A 20130-nucleotide genomic window follows, 5' to 3' on the forward strand; every position below is an offset into this window, starting at 1 on the left:
ATAGTCTCCCCTTCAATACTAATGCTAGATGTAAGATGTTTTACACAGAAATTACGTATCAGGTATGATTAATAGTAATAAAAACAAGTTAACCTTTCTATAAGTAGACATTTCCTCATTGTTAGGTTGCTGGCGCAAAAAGAACTAACCCTGAAATAGCTTCGTTCACATTAAAACTTGTAAGTCATATAATATCCACGAGTTCTAAGAACTATATATTAAAAAAAAAAAAAAAGCAGGAGAAGAAACTAAGTTATCTCAGCATGCATTTTTGTTTCCATTTTTACGTTTTCCAAGGTTTCTGAATGATGTTTAAACTTAAAGAATTACATACACATACAATGATGCTGAAATAAATACATTAAATAATAAAAATTTAACCTTTCTGTAAGTAGACATATCTCCCTTGTTAAGTTGCTGGTGCAAAAAGAACTAAACCTGAAATGGCTTTAAAATAAAATCTATAAATCACGGTTACTGATTTTTAGTGATAAAAACTTTGACAATAATAAAATAGTGACAAGGTAACCGTAAACTTCCACTTCTCACATTTTTGAATGGCCTTGTACCTAACTTATTTTTCATTGCATCTTTTTGTTTTTCAGAATTTTAATTAACTCCTTGAAAATAGTGCGTTTAACTGTCAGAATTAATTGTGGTTTTAGCTTCTTTCTTAGAACTGCAGTACTGCACGCCTGTGGAACTCTGTTCCGTCTGCCTGCTTCCCACCTGACTACAATTTGGATGTTTTCAAGTCCAACGTTAACAAATTCCTAATGAACTACCCCGTTAAGTAAACACTTCATCAAATCTCCACACTAACGTACTGTACTTGCAATAACCCTTATCCCTGAGTGGCTTCCGGGCCTTGATAAGTGGTGACCACCGTGTAAAAAAAAAAAAAAAAAAAGTCTGTTTTTAGTTTTGATTTTTGTTTCCCTATTGGGAAACTGGGCTGAAAGTCCTGGAAGTATTGCAATACCAGGTCAACCCGTGGCAGAGAAGGAGCAAGCCCCTTACTCTCCGCCAAGTTGCAAAAATCTGTTTAATATCATAATACCCAATGTAGGGTAATATCAGATATTAAGCTGATAAGAACAGATACTACACGCGATCTAAGCCAAAAGGCCGGGAAGCGATAGAAAGTCAGGTGGACAAGCGCTATTTATACAAACTAATTCATATACAACAGTAAGGGCCTATATTGAAATATAAAAATGTAACCATAAAAAAATATACAGTGAATTACTTGACTTGAAATCCATTTAAATTGCTTTCCTTTTCTATTTTAATACTTTTGAAACACAATAACTCCTTTAATATTTTTAATTTCAACATTAAAACAATTTAAATAAAGAAAAAAACTTCCATTTCCAACGTTCCAGTGGTCTTGGCGTAGGAATACATTGTTTTAACTTTTCGATGAAGTCCAATTTTGAAATGCCGATTTGTAATTATATATAATTAAAAAAAAAAAGCATTTAAAGATAATAAATTTCCTTTTAAACAAAAACTGGTTACTAAATGTATTTTTTTATTCAATCACACATTATTATTTTTTTTAATCATTTTAAAAGAAAAACAATTAAACAATGTCAAGGTCGTGTCGTCGTATTTTGTTTTGTTTCAAATATGGCGATCATGTGAAAGGAATATTTTATTTTACCAAATATTGTTTTTCTTTTAAACAAAGATAAATAAATCATTTTTCGCTTCGATATTCTATGCTATAATTTAAAATTAAAATTTCGCCATCAAATCCAATAAATCTGCGAATTATCAGTGCTTTCAAATTCCATGATGAAGAGTTATTGCCCTTAGACTAGGAAGAAACTGGACGTGATTAAACCGTTATTAAACAAATTTTTGTTTCTTCCCCCTCCCAATCTCCCTCGACACAAATGAAATTTTTATTAATATTATCTTTTTTGCATTTTTTTATATAAATGTTTTAAAATTGTGTTTAAGTAGGAACATCCACCCCCCCACAAAATTTCCAATAGAGACGAGACGGACCAACCAACCTCACTATCCCTCCTTCTTTTTGAGTTGGCCTTGTGCCTAAATTTTTTGTTTATTTTCCTATTTGTATTTTTTTCCTGTGAATAAAAAATTTAATATCTTAAACTTAGAAAGTGAAAGGACTAGTTGTTAAAACTGGAAAAGAAAAGGACAAGATATTCTAGTAAAAAATACAATAAATTTATAACTTAAAATATTGCAGCATTAAGAATTTAGGAAAACTCGTCCATTCTTGCTAGGCAGGAAAACTGATCCACAATTGAAGAAATATTCATTGAAAACACATTTCAACACCGTTCCTGAAGAAGACATAACATATGAGAAATATTTTGAATCGTTTTGCCTCAAAGTTTCAATTTTTTAAAAAATGCCAAACAAAATGTAAGTAAAAAAAACTACCAGGCAATGCAGGTAGGGTTAGGTAATTTAATATAAGCTTGTAGTTTAGTTTTCAGAATCATTTAAGAATAGAAGAAAAAATGGACTTTACCAAAAGTGGAAATGGAAGTGAGGAAAATTTGAAATGGAAGACATTTCTGTATATTGGATTCAAAAGTATTAAAACTGCATCCTATTGCATGAGGAAAGTGACAAAAAATGTTATTCTGTGCCAGATATATTACTTCCATCATTCTCAACTGGCTGTTTACTGGTTGTGTTCTGTTTGACAAAAAGTACCCTCCCCCAATAAAATGTCATCCATGGAATCTAATAAAATGCCCAGCTATGAATATCTAACAATCTCTGTTCAGTGATGAGCCCACTTGGATACGATGTGCAAAATTTTAAATAAATATATTTTTTTAAATTTTTACTTGACAAGATATTTATTTCAATAAATAATTGTAAAATTAGTAAAAACTAAAAGCAGATAATCTGTATGTACGTTGTGTAGTTGAATGTATATATATTTTTTTCTAGTTTGCACTTTCAAATGCTAAAATCATGCACGTGACAATCTTTTATCATTATTCCCAAAATCAACAGATGAATTTATCAACATAAGTTTTATTTACAATTAAGCTTCTCGTTGAGAGAGAGAGAGAGAGAGAGAGAGAGAGAGAGAGAGAGAGAGAGAGAGACATGTGTGGAGTTGTTTGGTGTGTGATTCAATGACGAAGAGTTCAATCATACTCACCACTGTCTGTTCTCTTCTATTGGTTATTTTTCTCTTATATAGATGTCAATTGACATTCCTGGAAATTTAAATATCGAGATATTACATTCTGCATTTCTATTTTGCATTGTGAAATTCATAACTTTTGACCTTGAAATATCAACAATTCTTTGTTTTCATGATAAGTGCAATTTCGGTCATTTTTATGGGACACAAGAATATAGATCAAAATCCATCTGGAATGTATATGTGTACACACTTCTGCTTTCAAATGTATATCGCCACGTCTTCATATCCAACATGTAATATTGTAAGAACTGCACGCAAGAAGTTTTCCATGCACAAAATTTTGGGCTGTGATGGCAATCTGCAGTTCCAAAATAATCTAAGAATTGTTTAAATAAACATTATCCTTGTAATAATCTTCACAAATAAAAATTGAGGAGTGGGTGCAAGATCTGGTGAGTTCGAAGCCTATGTAGAATCAAATTTCCTTGTGATGAAATAATCACAAAAGTGTCCCTTTATATTGTTGAACGATGAAATACAAAGATATTTTATCAAGGGAGGAGGACGTAGGTATCATTCTGTACAAGGCTGAATTTGTTGAACAACTTCATTAAACTGTATTTAATTTTACTCCCCACAGGTATACTTGTGGTTGTACTGCAGTCTCCCCATCAGCTGAAAGCAAAGGTGATTTGCTTATAGGTGAGTGAAGACTAATAATGTGTAAACGGGGGGGGGGGGGTGAATGCTAACGATGTCATGTCATGTCATGTCATGTCAGATTAAAGTTCAACCCTTTTGTTGCACTAATATCCTTAAAAAAAGTATAAATATATTGCTCCTCTTAAAATAGTAGAGTGGCTTTCACAAGATAACTATCCTGGGAGAAGAAAATGTTGAAACATGAATATGCTGGTTTAGGTATAAACATTCAAGAAACTCAGGCCAAAGTAAAGCGGTCGCAATATTTTATCTTTCCAGTTTATGTACTTCTTGTATGTAAGAAGTATCTTTAGAATTTGAGAGAAAAAGTCCTCAGTTCTCTCCAGTTATGATTTTTTACATATCAGGTTGACAAAAGGTTCTTGCGATTTTTAACTTTTAAATTTAGATGAACATATCTTGGCTAAAACGAAATTTTATTGCTTGAAATAAACACCATCAGAATTAACACACTTTTGTCATCACAAAACAACTATATTTATGCCAGTAATGTAAAAATCTTGCATTCTAGTGATGATGAAGTCCTTAAGGCGTTTTTGATATCGCTTAGGTTTTTGATATCGTTTAAGTTTTTGATATTGCGTAGGTTTTTGATATCGCTTATGTTTTTGATATCGCTTAGGTTTGTGATATCGCTTAGGTTTTTGATATCGCTTAGGTTTTTGATATCGCTTATGTTTTTGATATCGCTTAGGTTTTTGATATCGCTTAGGTTTGTGATATCGCTTATGTTTTTGATATCGCTTATGTTTGTGATATCGCTTAGGTTTGTGATATCGCTTAGGTTTGTGATATCGCTTAGGTTTTTGATATCGCTTATGTTTTTGATATCGCTTATGTTTTTGATATCGCTTATGTTTTTGATATCGCTTAGGTTTGTGATATCGCTTAGGTTTGTGATATCGCTTATGTTTTTGATATCGCTTAGGTTTTTGATATCGCTTAGGTTTTTGATATCGCTTAGGTTTTTGATATCGCTTAGGTTTTTGATATCGCTTAGGTTTGTGATATCGCTTATGTTTTTGATATCGCTTAGGTTTTTGATATCGCTTAGGTTTTTGATATCGCTTAGGTTTGTGATATCGCTTAGGTTTGTGATATCGCTTATGTTTTTGATATCGCTTAGGTTTGTGATATCGCTTATGTTTGTGATATCGCTTATGTTTGTGATATCGCTTATGTTTTTGATATCGCTTAGGTTTTTGATATCGCTTAGGTTTTTGATATCGCTTAGGTTTGTGATATCGCTTAGGTTTTTGATATCGCTTATGTTTTTGATATCGCTTAGGTTTGTGATATCGCTTAGGTTTGTGATATCGCTTATGTTTTTGATATCGCTTATGTTTTTGATATCGCTTATATTTTTGATATCGCTTAGGTTTGTGATATCGCTTAGGTTTGTGATATCGCTTAGGTTTTTGATATCGCTTAGGTTTTTGATATTGCTTAGGTTTGTGATATCGCTTAGGTTTGTGATATCGCTTAGGTTTTTGATATCGCTTAGGTTTTTGATATCGCTTATGCTTTTGATATCGCTTAGGTTTTTGATATCGCTTAGGTTTGTGATATCGCTTATGTTTTTGATATCGCTTATGTTTGTGATATCGCTTATGTTTGTGATATCGCTTATGTTTTTGATATCGCTTATGTTTTTGATATCGCTTATGTTTTTGATATCGCTTAGGTTTGTGATATCGCTTATGTTTTTGATATCGCTTATGTTTTTGATATCGCTTATGTTTTTGATATCGCTTATGTTTTTGATATCGCTTATGTTTTTGATATCGTTAGGTTTGTGATATCGCTTATGTTTTTGATATCGCTTAGGTTTTTGATATCGCTTAGGTTTTTGATATCGCTTAGGTTTGTGATATCGCTTTGGTTTTTGATATCGCTTAGGTTTTTGATATCGCTTAGGTTTTTGATATAGCTTAGGTTTGTGATATCGCTTAGGTTTGTGATATCGCTTAGGTTTGTGATATCGCTTATGTTTTTCATATCGCTTAGGTTTGTGATATCGCTTATGTTTGTGATATCGCTTAGGTTTGTGATATCGCTTAGGTTTTTGATATCGCTTAGGTTTTTGATATCGCTTAGGTTTTTGATATCGCTTAGGTTTGTGATATCGCTTAGGTTTGTGATATCGCTTATGTTTTTGATATCGCTTATGTTTTTGATATCGCTTATATTTTTGATATCGCTTAGGTTTGTGATATCGCTTAGGTTTGTGATATCGCTTAGGTTTGTGATATCGCTTATGTTTTTGATATCGCTTAGGTTTTTGATATCGCTTAGGTTTTTGATATCGCTTAGGTTTGTGATATCGCTTAGGTTTGTGATATCGCTTAGGTTTTTGATATCGCTTATGTTTTTGATATCGCTTATGTTTTTGATATCGCTTATGCTTTTGATATCGCTTATGCTTTTGATATCGCTTAGGTTTGTGATATCGCTTAGGTTTGTGATATCGCTTAGGTTTTTGATATCGCTTAGGTTTGTGATATCGCTTAGGTTTGTGATATCGCTTAGGTTTGTGATATCGCTTATGTTTTTGATATCGCTTAGGTTTTTGATATCGCTTAGGTTTTTGATATCGCTTAGGTTTTTGATATCGCTTAGGTTTTTGATATTGCTTAGGTTTGTGTTATCGCTTAGGTTTGTGATATCGCTTAGGTTTTTGATATCGCTTAGGTTTTTGATATCGCTTAGGTTTTTGATATCGCTTAGGTTTTTGATATCGCTTAGGTTTTTGATATCGCTTAGGTTTTTGATATCGCTTAGGTTTTTGATATCGCTTAGGTTTTTGATATCGCTTAGGTTTGTGATATCGCTTATGTTTTTGATATCGCTTATGTTTTTGATATCGCTTATGTTTTTGATATCGCTTATGTTTTTGATATCGCTTATGTTTTTGATATCGCTTAGGTTTTTGATATCGCTTAGGTTTTTGATATCGCTTAGGTTTTTGATATCGCTTAGGTTTTTGATATCGCTTAGGTTTTTGATATCGCTTATGTTTTTGATATCGCTTATGTTTTTGATATCGCTTAGGTTTGTGATATCGCTTAGGTTTGTGATATCCCTTAGGTTTGTGATATCGCTTAGGTTTGTGATATCGCTTATGTTTTTGAAGCATTTTCCACGCAGAAAGTTATCGAGGTGCTTGAAAAAGTTGTAGTCAGTAGATGAGAGGTCTGGAGAGTATGGCAGATGAGGCAGTTTTGTAGCCCAATTCGTTCAACTTATACGGGATCGATTTAGTAACGTGTGGTCGGGCATTGTCATGGAGGAAAATTAGGCCTTTTCTGTTGACTAATGCTGAGTGTTGTTTGTCGAAGTGTCTGATGCATTTCATCCATTTGACAGTACTTCTTTGCCATAATGGTTTTGCCTGCATTCAGAAAACTAATGAATGAGACCGGTCGCACCAAACAGTCAGCATGACCTTCTTTTGGTGCAACTCTGACTTCAGGAAGTGTTGTGGAGATTTGTCAGTGTCTAACCACTGAGCTGCGCATTGTTAGTCATTGTAAAAAAACCCACTTTTCATTGCAAGTCATAACCCGGTCGATGAACGGGTCGTTCTTGTGCATAAAAGAAGAGAAGATGACACTTCATAATGGTATTTCTTTTGGTTGTCGTTCAATTCATGAGGCACCCATTTATCAAGATTTTTTGTTTTTTCAATCTCCTTCAAGTGGTTGGAAATCGTCATATACATTACGTCTAATTCAGAAGCAAGTTTTCAAACTGTCACGCATGGATTGGTTTCGACTAAGGCTCTTAATTGATCGTTGTCAACATCCAATGGCCGACCACTATGCTCATTATCTTCAAAACTCTCATTGCTGCCATGAAATTTCTTAAACCACCATCGTGCTGTGCATTCAGTAGTGGTTCCTGGATCAAATGCTTCATTGATATCACAAGCTGTTTCAGCAGCTTTTCCTGCCTAGCTTTAATTGAAATAAGAAAATTGTATGAATTTGCTTTTTTTCCATCTTGTATTCAGCGTTTTGAAAAGAAATCATAATTGTTTTAAAACGATTGTAATTTAAACGATTAGATAAATCGAAAAACGCTCTTTAAAATGATATATAAGGTAAAGGTATTATATTGAAAACTTATTTGAAAATATACTATTATAATCAAAATTAAAAATTCTGCAAGAACCTTCTTGTCAACCTAATATATATATATTCACTATTGCATAATTGTATTTGTTAAATTATATATTTTTGTTTAATTTTCAGGTGAACAAAATGTTTATTTTATTGCTGATATGGCAGTTTCAGACACAAATTACACTCAGGTACGCATTTTGTGACGTTTGTATTCTTGATGTAAGATCAAATAATGAATTACTATATTTTATATTTTGTTTTATATACCACTTGATAGCTTTTATTTTATTAAATAATCAAATTTAAACTTTTAATTATGTAAATGACAAAAAAATATATATGTATAAAAAATTAATGTGAAAAAATGTGTTTTTATTTTTTTACCTGTAAATATGCAAAATGTTTTTAAAAAAAGCAACAGAATTTCTGCCCACTTCCTACGACCTCCTTCAATGTAATGAAAGATGTGTGTGGTGCGTGATAGTAGTAATGGGTATAGAAATATAGCGAATGGGATGAAGATATACATGAAGTGTCTTAAAATAATGTATGCACCCTTTGTATGTTCATAATTTATTCAATTTACTGATTTTGATTGGCAAATAGAATAGAATTTGATAGAATACAAATACACATTTAAAGATACTAATGCTAAAATTAGAAAAAACGGAAAATTAAATTATAACAAAAAACAAAAAGGTAATGATAATTTTGGGTAATTTCAAAATATTCATAAAATGAACCCTAACCCTAACTCTAAACCCAGTCCTTTCTGCTTTTTTCATATTATGGAGAAATGGATGCTTAAATAGATGTTTGAATATTGGAAATTTATTTAAATTTTTTTCCTTTTGCTTATGAGGTCAGTGGGAGTAGATGTGGGTGAGAAATAAAAATTCCTTCACTTCCCTTTATGTATGACTAGTGGGGGGTACCCGGCGTTGCCCGGGGGCTTTGGATGTGTGTGTGTTAAAAAAAACATTGGCTGGGTAAAAGAAAAAAAAAAGTTTTAGTTAGAAAGTAGGATTGAACCCCGAAGTCTTGGCGCAAAGGTGGAAAGGAAAGGGGAAAAAAGCCAGTCACCTAACCATCTTGGCCATGAAGGAGAGGAATTAATAATCGTGTTAAGCTAAGCTTTATAAAGCGAAATATACAGGTGCGAGGAAGTGGCATGATATTTGACCTAGTTTTGTGCTGCAAGCCAGTTGCCGTTTTCCCCACTCCATCATTTGCTTTTCGAAGACGTGGGGAGCTGGTAAAAGTCGGGCTAATTAAATACACATGTGACCCCTGTTGTTAAGCCGTAGATATTATCATTTAGACGCGATATAAAAAGTTTTAAGAATGAGCGAGCTCACCCAGAAAGTCTCTAAAAAAAAGCCTTTCACGGACATACACAAAAAGTGTACATACATACATACATACATACATAAACACACATATTTTCGCTTTTATATATATAGATTAATCAAAAATAAAATGTCAATCATAATTAAATCAATCAGAAACACAATTTTTCTATTTTAACAAAAAGGATTTGTTTTATAATTTGACCAGAGTTTTAATTATATTGAATGCAAAGGATATTAAAGTCTGCTATTCAGTGGAAAACAAGTATTATTGTAACTTGCACCAAAATAAACTTTTGTTACATGTCTTAAACTGGATTTATGAATTTCTTTGGAGAAAGAATTCTTCTGTTCTGCAATGCGTCGGAATCAAGCTATGACTTTGGATCAACACTACATGCAGATGATCATGACCTGTGCAGTTAACATACACAGCACACATTCACAAATTGTCATTCAACAGCGGAGGATGTTGAATTAGAAGTTCTAAGCTCATCTTATATTTTAGTTAAATTATAATAATTGATTTTTTTTCATAATTCTCCCCCCTCCCAAGAAAAAACAAAAATAAAGAAAAATCGTTTTCATGTATGTACCTGTCATGGAAAAAAAAGAATACACCAAAAATCATAATTTGATTGAGTAATTTTACTTTTATAAAGAAAATTATTTTTAAGCAATTAATGGAAATTTATAGGTATTACGATGATGGAAAAGGCTGATTCTAAGCTCTATTTCTAAAGAGCTATTGTAAGGGGTAGTTAACCAGTGATGAATTTCAAAATGGCATCTCAAGATCATTGATCGTCACTTATCCATAAAATTTAGTTTTCTTTTACTAAAATAAACATTAATTGATCAATTTGCATGTGTCCTCTATTTTCTTTCTGTCATGAGTATTATAAAGATGTACATCATTAAAATTTTTCTTTAGTTTTGTTTTTTTCATGGGGAGGAATTATGGACAAGCACTAAAAAATGTTCTCATTTCTGTACGCAAACTTTTATTCCAGATTGCTTGCTCGTAACCTAAGACATAACACACACAAAAACAAAAAAATAAAAAAACATACACTAAAACAATGCTTTCATTGCACCAAAACAGAAAAATTGTTGATGTTATCTAAGTTACTAAGTTGCATGAATATCAAAGTTTTTCAGATCTTTTAAAACAAGTGTGAGTGTAAAACGATTGACAGAGAAAACAAACTATAGTTAGTACCGAATCACTCAAAATATGATCCTGATTTTTACTGTAAAAATGTGCCCTGAGTTGCATTAAGATGTTAGGTTTTTGACTCTTGAAGTAGTCATACAAAAATTGGCATATTTACCAAATTATGACTTTTTTTTTCTTTGTGGTGTAAAAAAAGTATTCTTCTTTTCATGAAGGCATTTTTTCTTTGTATTTTTTTTTTTACGCAGGTATTATTAGGGAATAAAGATCAATTGTCTATGACTTGGCCGCAAATGGATATTAAGGAATTTTTGCCACGATGGTACCAGCTGAAGGATGTTGGCCTTGAAATGTTTCTTACAAATGGAAAAACATGTCTACTTGCCTTCAACTCAACAGAGGTAGAGGAAATAATTTTTTTCTGCTCCATTTATTATTTTGCTGTTTTTATTCTAAAATAATAAATAATTCTTTCATTAATTGTTGAAATGGAGTTTCCTTCCTACTTATTCACTTTCTCCTTTAAGGATATAACTAGTCGACGTACCTTGTAGTGTTCATTAAGCCTTCACACTTGAACTCATAGCCTTCAGATGTGCATACTCCCTATTCACCCGACAGGCAGCAAAATCCGACTCTCCACTGTTAAGATCCCTAGATACAGGAACGCCTTCTATTCTAATAGTTTCTTCTTTTGAACTGCTAGACTTTGCAGTTTCCTGTTTTCCTCACTGTACTAACCTACAGAAGTTTAAATTTAATGTGAAGAGACATCTTGCTGCTCAAATCCCCACAATCTTCTGTTAGGCATTATCTTAAATAATAGTTCCTTACATCCCTAGTGGCAATATGCCCTTTTTGGACGGAAAGAGTAAAAACAAAACAAAAAAAAAACAAGGTGAAATGCGGCAAACTTCAACCTGCAAACTCTGTAATTTATGAGCTGCAAAATCTCTATCAGTCATACAGCATGATACAATGCACAAGTTAATAAATTGTATGAAGATATATGAACATTTTATGGAAAAGGTCATATTTCGTTGCTGCAATTCATAATTTTTTCATCACTCACTAGAATTGTCTTCTCTCTGATGCATTGCATTATATTCATTTCATACTACTACTACTACTACTACTACTACTACTACTACTAACATAACTCATCTTCATTTTTTAATGTCAAACTTGTTGGTTGTCTCAATCTAGAACTATATTCCTGTGGTGTCATATCTACCTCAATCATTAAGACTGAGTTGGAATTTATCAAGACAAATCACACCCGATCTCCATATGAGACAATTTACTAGAAACATGCAGAATTATCCCATAGTTATTGTAAAGAAACCTGTTTTCCGAAAGGATATAATTCTCACTGGAGACATAGATGAATGTACCTGAAGAGAAGCCCAATTCTATGACTATTCGTGAGAGCTCTGAAAATCCCTGTGACATAATAGCCACTCCTCTCCTTTTGCATGAAAGAAAACCTTAAAATTATTAAAATAATAAACAGATTTATCTTATTTTCTGACAGAGAATAACGGTCATCAAGTCTAGTTCTTGTGATTAAAAAAAAAAATAACTAAAGAAATGTACAAGCAATGGTGCTTCTTCATTATTAAAGCAATAATCGAAATATTGAATTTCAAGTAAATGATGTTTACTTATTTGTCCTGAAGAAGGTTGGAGGTTACACCATTTAAAACATTGTGAGAATTATATCCAAGATGAGAATGATAGTTCGAATAATTCAATCAGAAATAAAATAAATTACAGTATTTTTATATTTTCATTTGTATTTAACATTTAAAAAATTGTTGTTAAATATTAAATTACTAATATTTTATAATTGATAAAGGAAGATGATTAATACAAAAATCTTATTAATCTTCCTTCTTGCTCTAACCCCCCTCCACACATGCACGCATGCACACACTCAATGATGGTATAAATTGTACACATACAAACTTTATTGATTAAAGCTAATACCATATTCAGTTAGTTTTACTTTATTTTCTGTTCACCCCAAATAAGGCACCTTGCCACGGAAGCCTACTGTGGGGGTCAGATTTACAGGGAAGTAATTTTGAGTGGAGAGTCAAGCGGCAAGTTGCTTGTTCACATTGTTTAAATTTCTGTATGTTTGTACTGGCGAGAAAACAGGAAGTAGGAAGGAAATTCCAAAGGTAAGCGGTCAAGTAAAAAAGTAGAAAATCTTTAGGCATCTAGGGTCCTCTACAATGAAATTAGATTAGAGATATTTTTATTTTGAGGGTACAAGAGTAGAAATTTTTGCCATTTAAAATGATCAATAAATTTTTAAATATGTTATAAATTATCATTTTATAATAAAATTCTAAAAAAAGCAACTTTTGCAGAAATTTTTATTTTTATAAATATAACTTGTCTACAAATGTTTATGTTGCTTGCGTCTTTTTTTTTTTTTTTTTTTTTTTTTTTAAAACTATTTTTATTCTGCATTTTCAGGAACGCAATCAAACGATGAAACAAATAGAAACGCTCGAGTTACCGAACTTAGTTAAGGGAGAGAACTTGTCTAGTATTCAACAACTGTGGTGCAGTGGACGCATGACTAACTTTGAATATTTGACTCACCTAAACAAAATTGCAGGACGTTCATTCAATGATCTGATGCAGTATCCTGTGTTCCCGTTCATCCTAAGAGATTATGTCGGCAATGAAGTTGACCTTTCAATGCAATCACTCTACCGGTTAGTGAAAACTCTTTTGCTTCAGCTTTATAATCTAGTATAGTCTGTGGATGTGCTTAGTTTGTTTGAAAGATGGAGTCAGTGTTGTTGGTAAGTATAATTCAACCATTTTATATGATCAGATAATTTTTGTTGGCATTTGTTTCCCTGATATCTTTCTAGTTAGAATTCTTTCTAGAAAGACATTGGGTACTTACAGGAGAGTCTGCGTGAAAGTTGCCAACATCTCTAAATGAAAGCCTTTCTGTGAAATAAAATGGATTTGAACTTGGCAAACCCAGGTTATCAGTCTGTCGTTAACTACTTAGCCACCGTCACCTCTCTTTGGCTGTTGCTGATAATTTAATTAAAATGTACAATTTTTGTATCTTTTATTAGAACTGATTAAAAATTGTAATTTATTATACAAAATAAACTGCATGTAAACTAAAGTTATTATTGGAACAATAGATAAGTAAAATCAAACCAATTAAAAACAAATTAATAATAGAAAGAAAAAGATCAAGGAATTATTTTAAGAATAACTTAGCCACCGTCACTTCTTTGTGGCTGCTGCTGATAATTTAGGAGAAATTTAAACTGTTTACTTAAATAAAATTTCCAATTTCCAATTTTGTATATTTTATTAGAACTGATCAAAAATTGTAATTTCTTACACAAAATAAACTGCATGCAAACTAAAAGTTATTATTGCAACAATAAATAAGTAAAATTAAAACAAAAACAAAATGACAAGAATGATATCAAGGAATTATTTTAAGAATAACTTTTTCTTCAGACTTTTCAGAGAAAATCTAAACAAAATCTGAAATATTTTATTTCTCTTTTTTTTTTTTTTTTGTTTTTTTTGGGGGGGGTCTAATCTTCAAAGCATAATCATCATATTCGGTTTAATATCTGTTTTGCATTCTCGTGTACAGTTAGTTGTTGTTTTTGTTTACCAGCATATCAACACTTTTCAAATTATTTAATGCTGAATCTGGTAATTTTGGGAAAATTTTTTTTTAAATATCTTCAAAATTTATAGAGTTTGGTTTGATTGTTTTGTAAAAGAAAATTGTTTTTGTTTCGACTTTGAGGACATGATTGAGTTTTGCAAAAGGGAAACACAATCACATCAATGTTTGATGCATTTTTGGTCAGAAACCAGTATCTTCAGACAGCCTGATCTTGTAGCACCAGATGCCATAACTGGGAGCAACAATAACTAAAAGGAAAATCTACATTGCCTACATGGTAGCCTCACTAGTGAATGTTTTAAGGTCATACATTAGACAGCTTTACAAAATTGACTTCCAAAGTAACTTTTATTTATCCCTCTTTTCAAAGTGACTTATTTCTGGCCAAGCCTTTATTTATCCCTCTTTCTGCCAGGTGCATTATTATCATAAACTAGCAGGTCGCCTGGCATTGCCCAGTCATAAAATATGCATAAATATTATATTTTAATTAATACAAAAACTGAGACATGTGCATGCGAGTACTATGTTTTTTCTAATCCGTTCACTTTTTGTAATTAAAAAGAAAAAAAGAAAAATACTCGAGCCGAAGTCGAAACTAAAACCTGAAGACAGTGAGTCAAGTGTGATACTCATTAGACCAGCATGACATGATCTTTAAAAGGTGTTTTCAAACCTACTTATTTTTAACGTAAGTAATCTGTTATGTGAACTATTCACGCATGTGTATTTGTGAAACATTTGGCGACATAAAAATCCAACGTCTCCCAAATACGAATTTATCAATTTAGACTCCTTAGCAGCCCTTTTTTACAGATTTAAATGAATTAAAAAATTTGCCACATGTCTGAATATCCTATGTACCAAATTTCAAGTCTATAGATCAAACTTTTGTTGAATATATAAGTCGAGAAGTGTCCTTACACATGCACATTCTCACTTTTATAGATATATAAATAAGCAAAAATAGAACTCTGAACAAAGTAAAATTCAATAGAAATAAAACAGATTCAACCATAGATTTTTCAATCATAAGAATAATTAAAACTATTGACTTAAATAAAATTAAGAAATCTGGACTTGTTTAGTTAATCAAGATATTAAAAAGTGAAAATATTGGGAAAAATATTGTACATATCCATTATGGAATAAAGTTCTCATAAACAAATTTCACTTTTTTTTTTTTTTTTTTTTTTTTACGTAGGCATCACCACATTATCAAGACCAAGAGGCCACTCAAGGATAAGGGTTAAAGAGTTTACAGTAGAAATTGGACAATATAGTAATCATTAGTAATGAAAATTTGGTAAATTTGATAACTTATATGGAACGGCTCATCAAGAACTTATTTACCTTAGACTTGAACACAACCATATTGTAGTCAGCCGGAAAGCAGGAAAACGGAAGACAATTCCACAGGCGTGCAGTTCTAAGAAAGAAGCTTTGTTCATGGAATCTACGTTTAGGTTTAGGCACAGATAAAGAGTGGGGGGAATTATTGATAGTGTTTACAGCTAGACGAGTGTTTCTTGTGAAAGTTTGGCGAGGGGGGACCATAAATTGAAGCTCAGTCGAACACTTTCCATGAAAATAACGATACATCAGCGACAAACTCGCAACATCTCTTCTGTGAGATAGAGGTTGCAAGGAGAAAAGGACATCTACGAGGCTACGAAGTCTATTTTGAAGTTCAAAATAGACTTCGTAGCCTCGTAGGAGATGTCCTTTTCTCTTAATTTGATTAAGTAGTTTTTTGGGGTTTTTTTTATATACAGAGGAAAAATCAATTTTTTTTATGAGGTCGATCGTATCCAGGCCATGCCTATTTCGCAAACAGGTGGAGAGATCGCCAAGGGAGATAACTTCATCACTGTTTAAAGTTTGTCAAAATTTGGCAAGATTATTTTGAAACATGGGCAGACAAAAATACTTAGATAAATATTTTTTTTTTTTTTTTTTTTTCACTTATTTTACAGAGTTTCTTTTGTCTTTTGTTAATCCCTTTTTCGTTTAAAGACAACCCCCTCCTCGGCCATGAAACAGGCAAGATGGTTGCAAGATGATCAATCTCATTAAAATTTGATTTTCCTCTGTAAAAAAAACCCCTACTTTATCAAATTAAGTGGAATTTTTTTAATGAGAATAATAGAACTTAGTTCCATAACGGGTATGTACCATATATATTTTTTCCAATATTTTCATTTTTAATATCTTGATTAACTAAACAAGTACCAAGAAATCTATTAAAACTGATTTAAAGTTTTTCTGAAACTTGTCAATTTTGTGAAATCAATTTATTTATTTCTACAAGTGAATCCAAGCATTACATGCATTCACTCATGTATAATGTACGAATCGATCACGGATCTTTTAGTAAATATAATAAATTTCTCATTATTTCTTTATGAGAAAGTTCCCAGCAATATTTTTGTAAAACTACAGATGAATATGCAATTTATTGCTGTCAACTTTTATACATAATATTAACTTCTTATCCAAAATTTCTCTTCTATTAAAAAACAAAAAATAACCAAAAATCTGCATGATGTACGCATAATGAAATGAACATATTTTAAAATTGATGTAAAGTGATCAAGTAGTTTTATTTTTAGGAAAAAAAATCATTTTTAGGTGATTAATAGAAATTTGTAGGCATTATAACAAATCTCACAAATTTTGCTTATTGTTGAATTATCCCTCTTTGTTTCTTGAAATTCTTTTTTAAAATGATGATGAGAGACAGTTGATTCTCTCTCTCTCACTCATAAAATTTGATTTTCTTAGTTAACAATAAAACTACATGATCAATTTACGTGATTTTTGGAATATATTTTCATTATGTCATGCATACGTACACCATATAGATTTTTCTCTATTTTTGTTTTTTAATAAAGGGAGAATTCTGGGCACAGAACGTATATTTTTCTGTTTTTCTTTCTGAAGATGAGAAAATTCAAATAACATAAAATCACTGTTATTATCAGGGTCCACCAGATCACATTGGTAAATAATTAATCGAAAATTATCCAAATATTTTCATTTTATTCCTTGTCTCATATCGAACAATGTTTTTCTACAAAACTGCATTGCCATCACCTTCAAACCCAACTCCTTACACACTATGTCAAATACTTCAAACAAAATAAAATATCCTCCTGATTATATCTATATCTAAAAGAGGAAGGTTATGTCTGTTCTCTTTGCAATATTTTCGATAAAAATTGAAAACTTTTGCAAAAATATATCTATGTCACTACTTATGTCTTTTATTTCCATTTTTTTATGCAGAGATCTTTCAAAGCCAATTGCAGTCCAAGATAAATCTCGAGAGAAGAAGTATATTGAGAATTATCAGGTACATTTGTTTCTTTCCTTGTTTTCTCCTCCCCCCTCCCTTTTATTGTAATTGATGCTGGTCAACAAGGATGGAACTACTTTCTTCTATCCCCCTCCAAAAATAATTTAAATAAGCAAAATACTTTGGTTCAATTATTCTTACCTTAAACTGCAAGAATTATATAGAATTGCTTTTAGCAATTAAAACACAAAAAGAAACATCTGCACAATGTACATGTACTGATATGCAATGTAAAGCCAGGCCAGATAAAACATATTAGGTCAAACAATCTACTTGAAAAATTGCTCTTGACTTGAAAGCCATGTTTAATTTCAGAAGAGTTTCTGATGGATAGCTATTCTGTACAAAACCTGGAGATGAAAAATTTTTGGTGGGCAGCTGTTGTGTACAGGTCCTTGACTTTATAATTTTGCAGGCAAAAAACAAAAGGTCCTTCTCGTGTTGACACAAAAAAATGATGCACTGGAATGCTCAAAGATTCAATATTTTTATGGAGCAATTCCGGTTTCTGCGTGGTTGCTAGCAGAACGTGGCTTAATTTGATTCGTTAGTTCCTATCAGCAGTGTTTATAAATAGAATCTCCCAACTTTCAATAATCATATCCTTAATATATATATAAAAAAATATTGCAACAATTGGCCATCTGAAAAGTAAATGTCCTAATAAGAGCAAACCATCTTCACTGGTTCAGGGATATTCAAAGAACTAAGGGTTTGTATCAGCACTTGAGAGACCTAAGATTGGACAACAAAAAGAAAGCTAGGCACCCTAAGAAAACATGAAAAAAACATCAGACAAGACCATAAACAGTGGCAAATGGAGATGGTCAATCTCCATAATCGTGATCACTGGAGCCAGAAAGCATTGAATATTTTATCAGAGAACATAAATGATGAACCTGGATATTGAAGTGAGTGTAGTTAAATTACACATCTAGCATATTATGGACATTATATTTATAAGGAGAATTTATATATTAATATTTTAAAGGAATTATTTGAATAAAAAAGACAAACAATTTGCAGTGAAAATGTTCCATTTTGAATTCATATGCACCACAAACTTTTATTTTCTTAAAGTTTAGTAATAGAAACATGTCTGCTACTTATATATACAGTCATTGGATGTATAGAAAATGATTGTATAAATATACAATAGATAAGCACTTACCATGACGACTCTCTATGGAGATGAAATATGAATGCCACTGTGTAGCTGGATTGCTATAAATATATTTTCATGCAGATACTAAGCTCTGCTGAAGTGTTGATCACTGTTGAAATAAGTATGGAAAATCTGCAAACAATATATTTATGTGTATGCACATGAAATAATAATTTTTGCTTGCTGTTTTCGTTTCTACAGCCTTTGTCTTTTCAAGACGAAGGCCAATATGTTGAATGGGTGGGAGTTCTATACAACAAATAGGCGATTTCCATAATCTATATTCCTATAAGTTTTTTTTTTTTTTGTGTACTGATATTCATATTAAAAACCCCTTTTTCTATTTATTTAAAAAGAAAATACAACTTTGTTATACTGTAGAACCTCGGCATACAGCATTAAACTGTTCCGGGGTTGGGATCGTAAGGTGAAATCACCATATGGCGGGGCCTACGCAAAATTTTATACAGTACATGTTAAAAATGAATAACAAAATACAGTACAGTATATAATACAACATGTATATAATCAAATAACATTTTAAATAACACAATAAGATGGGGCAAATATTGTAACCAGGGGACAGAGAAACATTGTATTCCACATCGTAACCTGAAAAAAAAAACATGTATCCTAGAGTCACCTATCTCGGGGTTCTACTGTATATGGATCATGGAATTGAATTTATCTGCAAAAATCTAGCTAATTTGCATATTCTTTAAACATTCATTTTAATTAATTCCCTATGAGTTTTTCGGTTTTCTTATAAGATGATCATTTTTAATTAACTATTACATGTAATTATATTCATACAGATATTCGACATGATTTCTACTTGCATAATATTTGCGTAAAAAGGCTATAATAAACACAAACCTCTTTCTATATATATTTATGCATGTGTATATATATTTTTAAAAATTTTGCCTACAAAATTCCTCTGTCAGTTTTTGGTCCCCAGACATGAAACTTAATATATAGAGTATTTGAACCCATGCAAAATTCTATATTTGGGTTTTAGCCGGGGGAAATTTGTGCAAAAGTCTGAAAATTAAAAGAAATGGAATTTGCCAGGTGAAGGTCGTACAACGGCATTACAAATATGCATGCGTAACGTTCATGTTTTAATTTTTAGCCTTGCAGCAAACATATCTTCATAGCTCAGGTATTAACGTCAAAGGAAAAAGTAAATCATAAGCTAAACATTTTGGTTTCAATTCTTGTTGGTGGTGCACAATTTATTTATTTTTTTTTTTTTTTAACTTTTTAAACTATAGTTTGGGTTCAATATAGTATAACATAATAATAAATACAAAATCTGCATTAATCAAAATATCATATGTAAGCATATTTATTTGACTGGGCAATGTAAGGCAGCCTGCTAGTATGTATGTA

The 20130-nt window shown here is 31.6% G+C and overlaps 1 protein-coding gene and 1 non-coding gene across 4 annotated transcripts in view; one reads left to right on the forward strand and one right to left on the reverse strand.

The window, feature by feature from the left end:
* LOC145288529 (lysosomal-trafficking regulator-like) overlaps nucleotides 1–20130 on the forward strand; it is a 402321-nt gene that overhangs the window by 341072 nt on the left and 41119 nt on the right. For all 3 annotated transcript variants that reach the window (XM_080136335.1, XM_080136336.1, XM_080136337.1), the window contains 5 exons: nucleotides 3789–3850; nucleotides 8125–8183; nucleotides 10770–10922; nucleotides 13009–13253; nucleotides 17501–17567. In XM_080136335.1, coding sequence (XP_079992461.1) covers nucleotides 3789–3850; nucleotides 8125–8183; nucleotides 10770–10922; nucleotides 13009–13253; nucleotides 17501–17567 — 586 coding nt within the window. The remainder of the gene's footprint in view (nucleotides 1–3788; nucleotides 3851–8124; nucleotides 8184–10769; nucleotides 10923–13008; nucleotides 13254–17500; nucleotides 17568–20130) is intronic.
* On the reverse strand, nucleotides 946–1140 carry LOC145242252 (U2 spliceosomal RNA). The gene has a single exon (XR_013862678.1). It is a non-coding gene; the product is annotated as a U2 spliceosomal RNA (small nuclear RNA).

Source organism: Euprymna scolopes, chromosome 2, assembly GCF_053919585.1.
Source record: "Euprymna scolopes isolate OS-2025 chromosome 2, ASM5391958v1, whole genome shotgun sequence".
Classification (NCBI taxonomy): Eukaryota; Metazoa; Mollusca; class Cephalopoda; order Sepiida; family Sepiolidae; genus Euprymna; species Euprymna scolopes.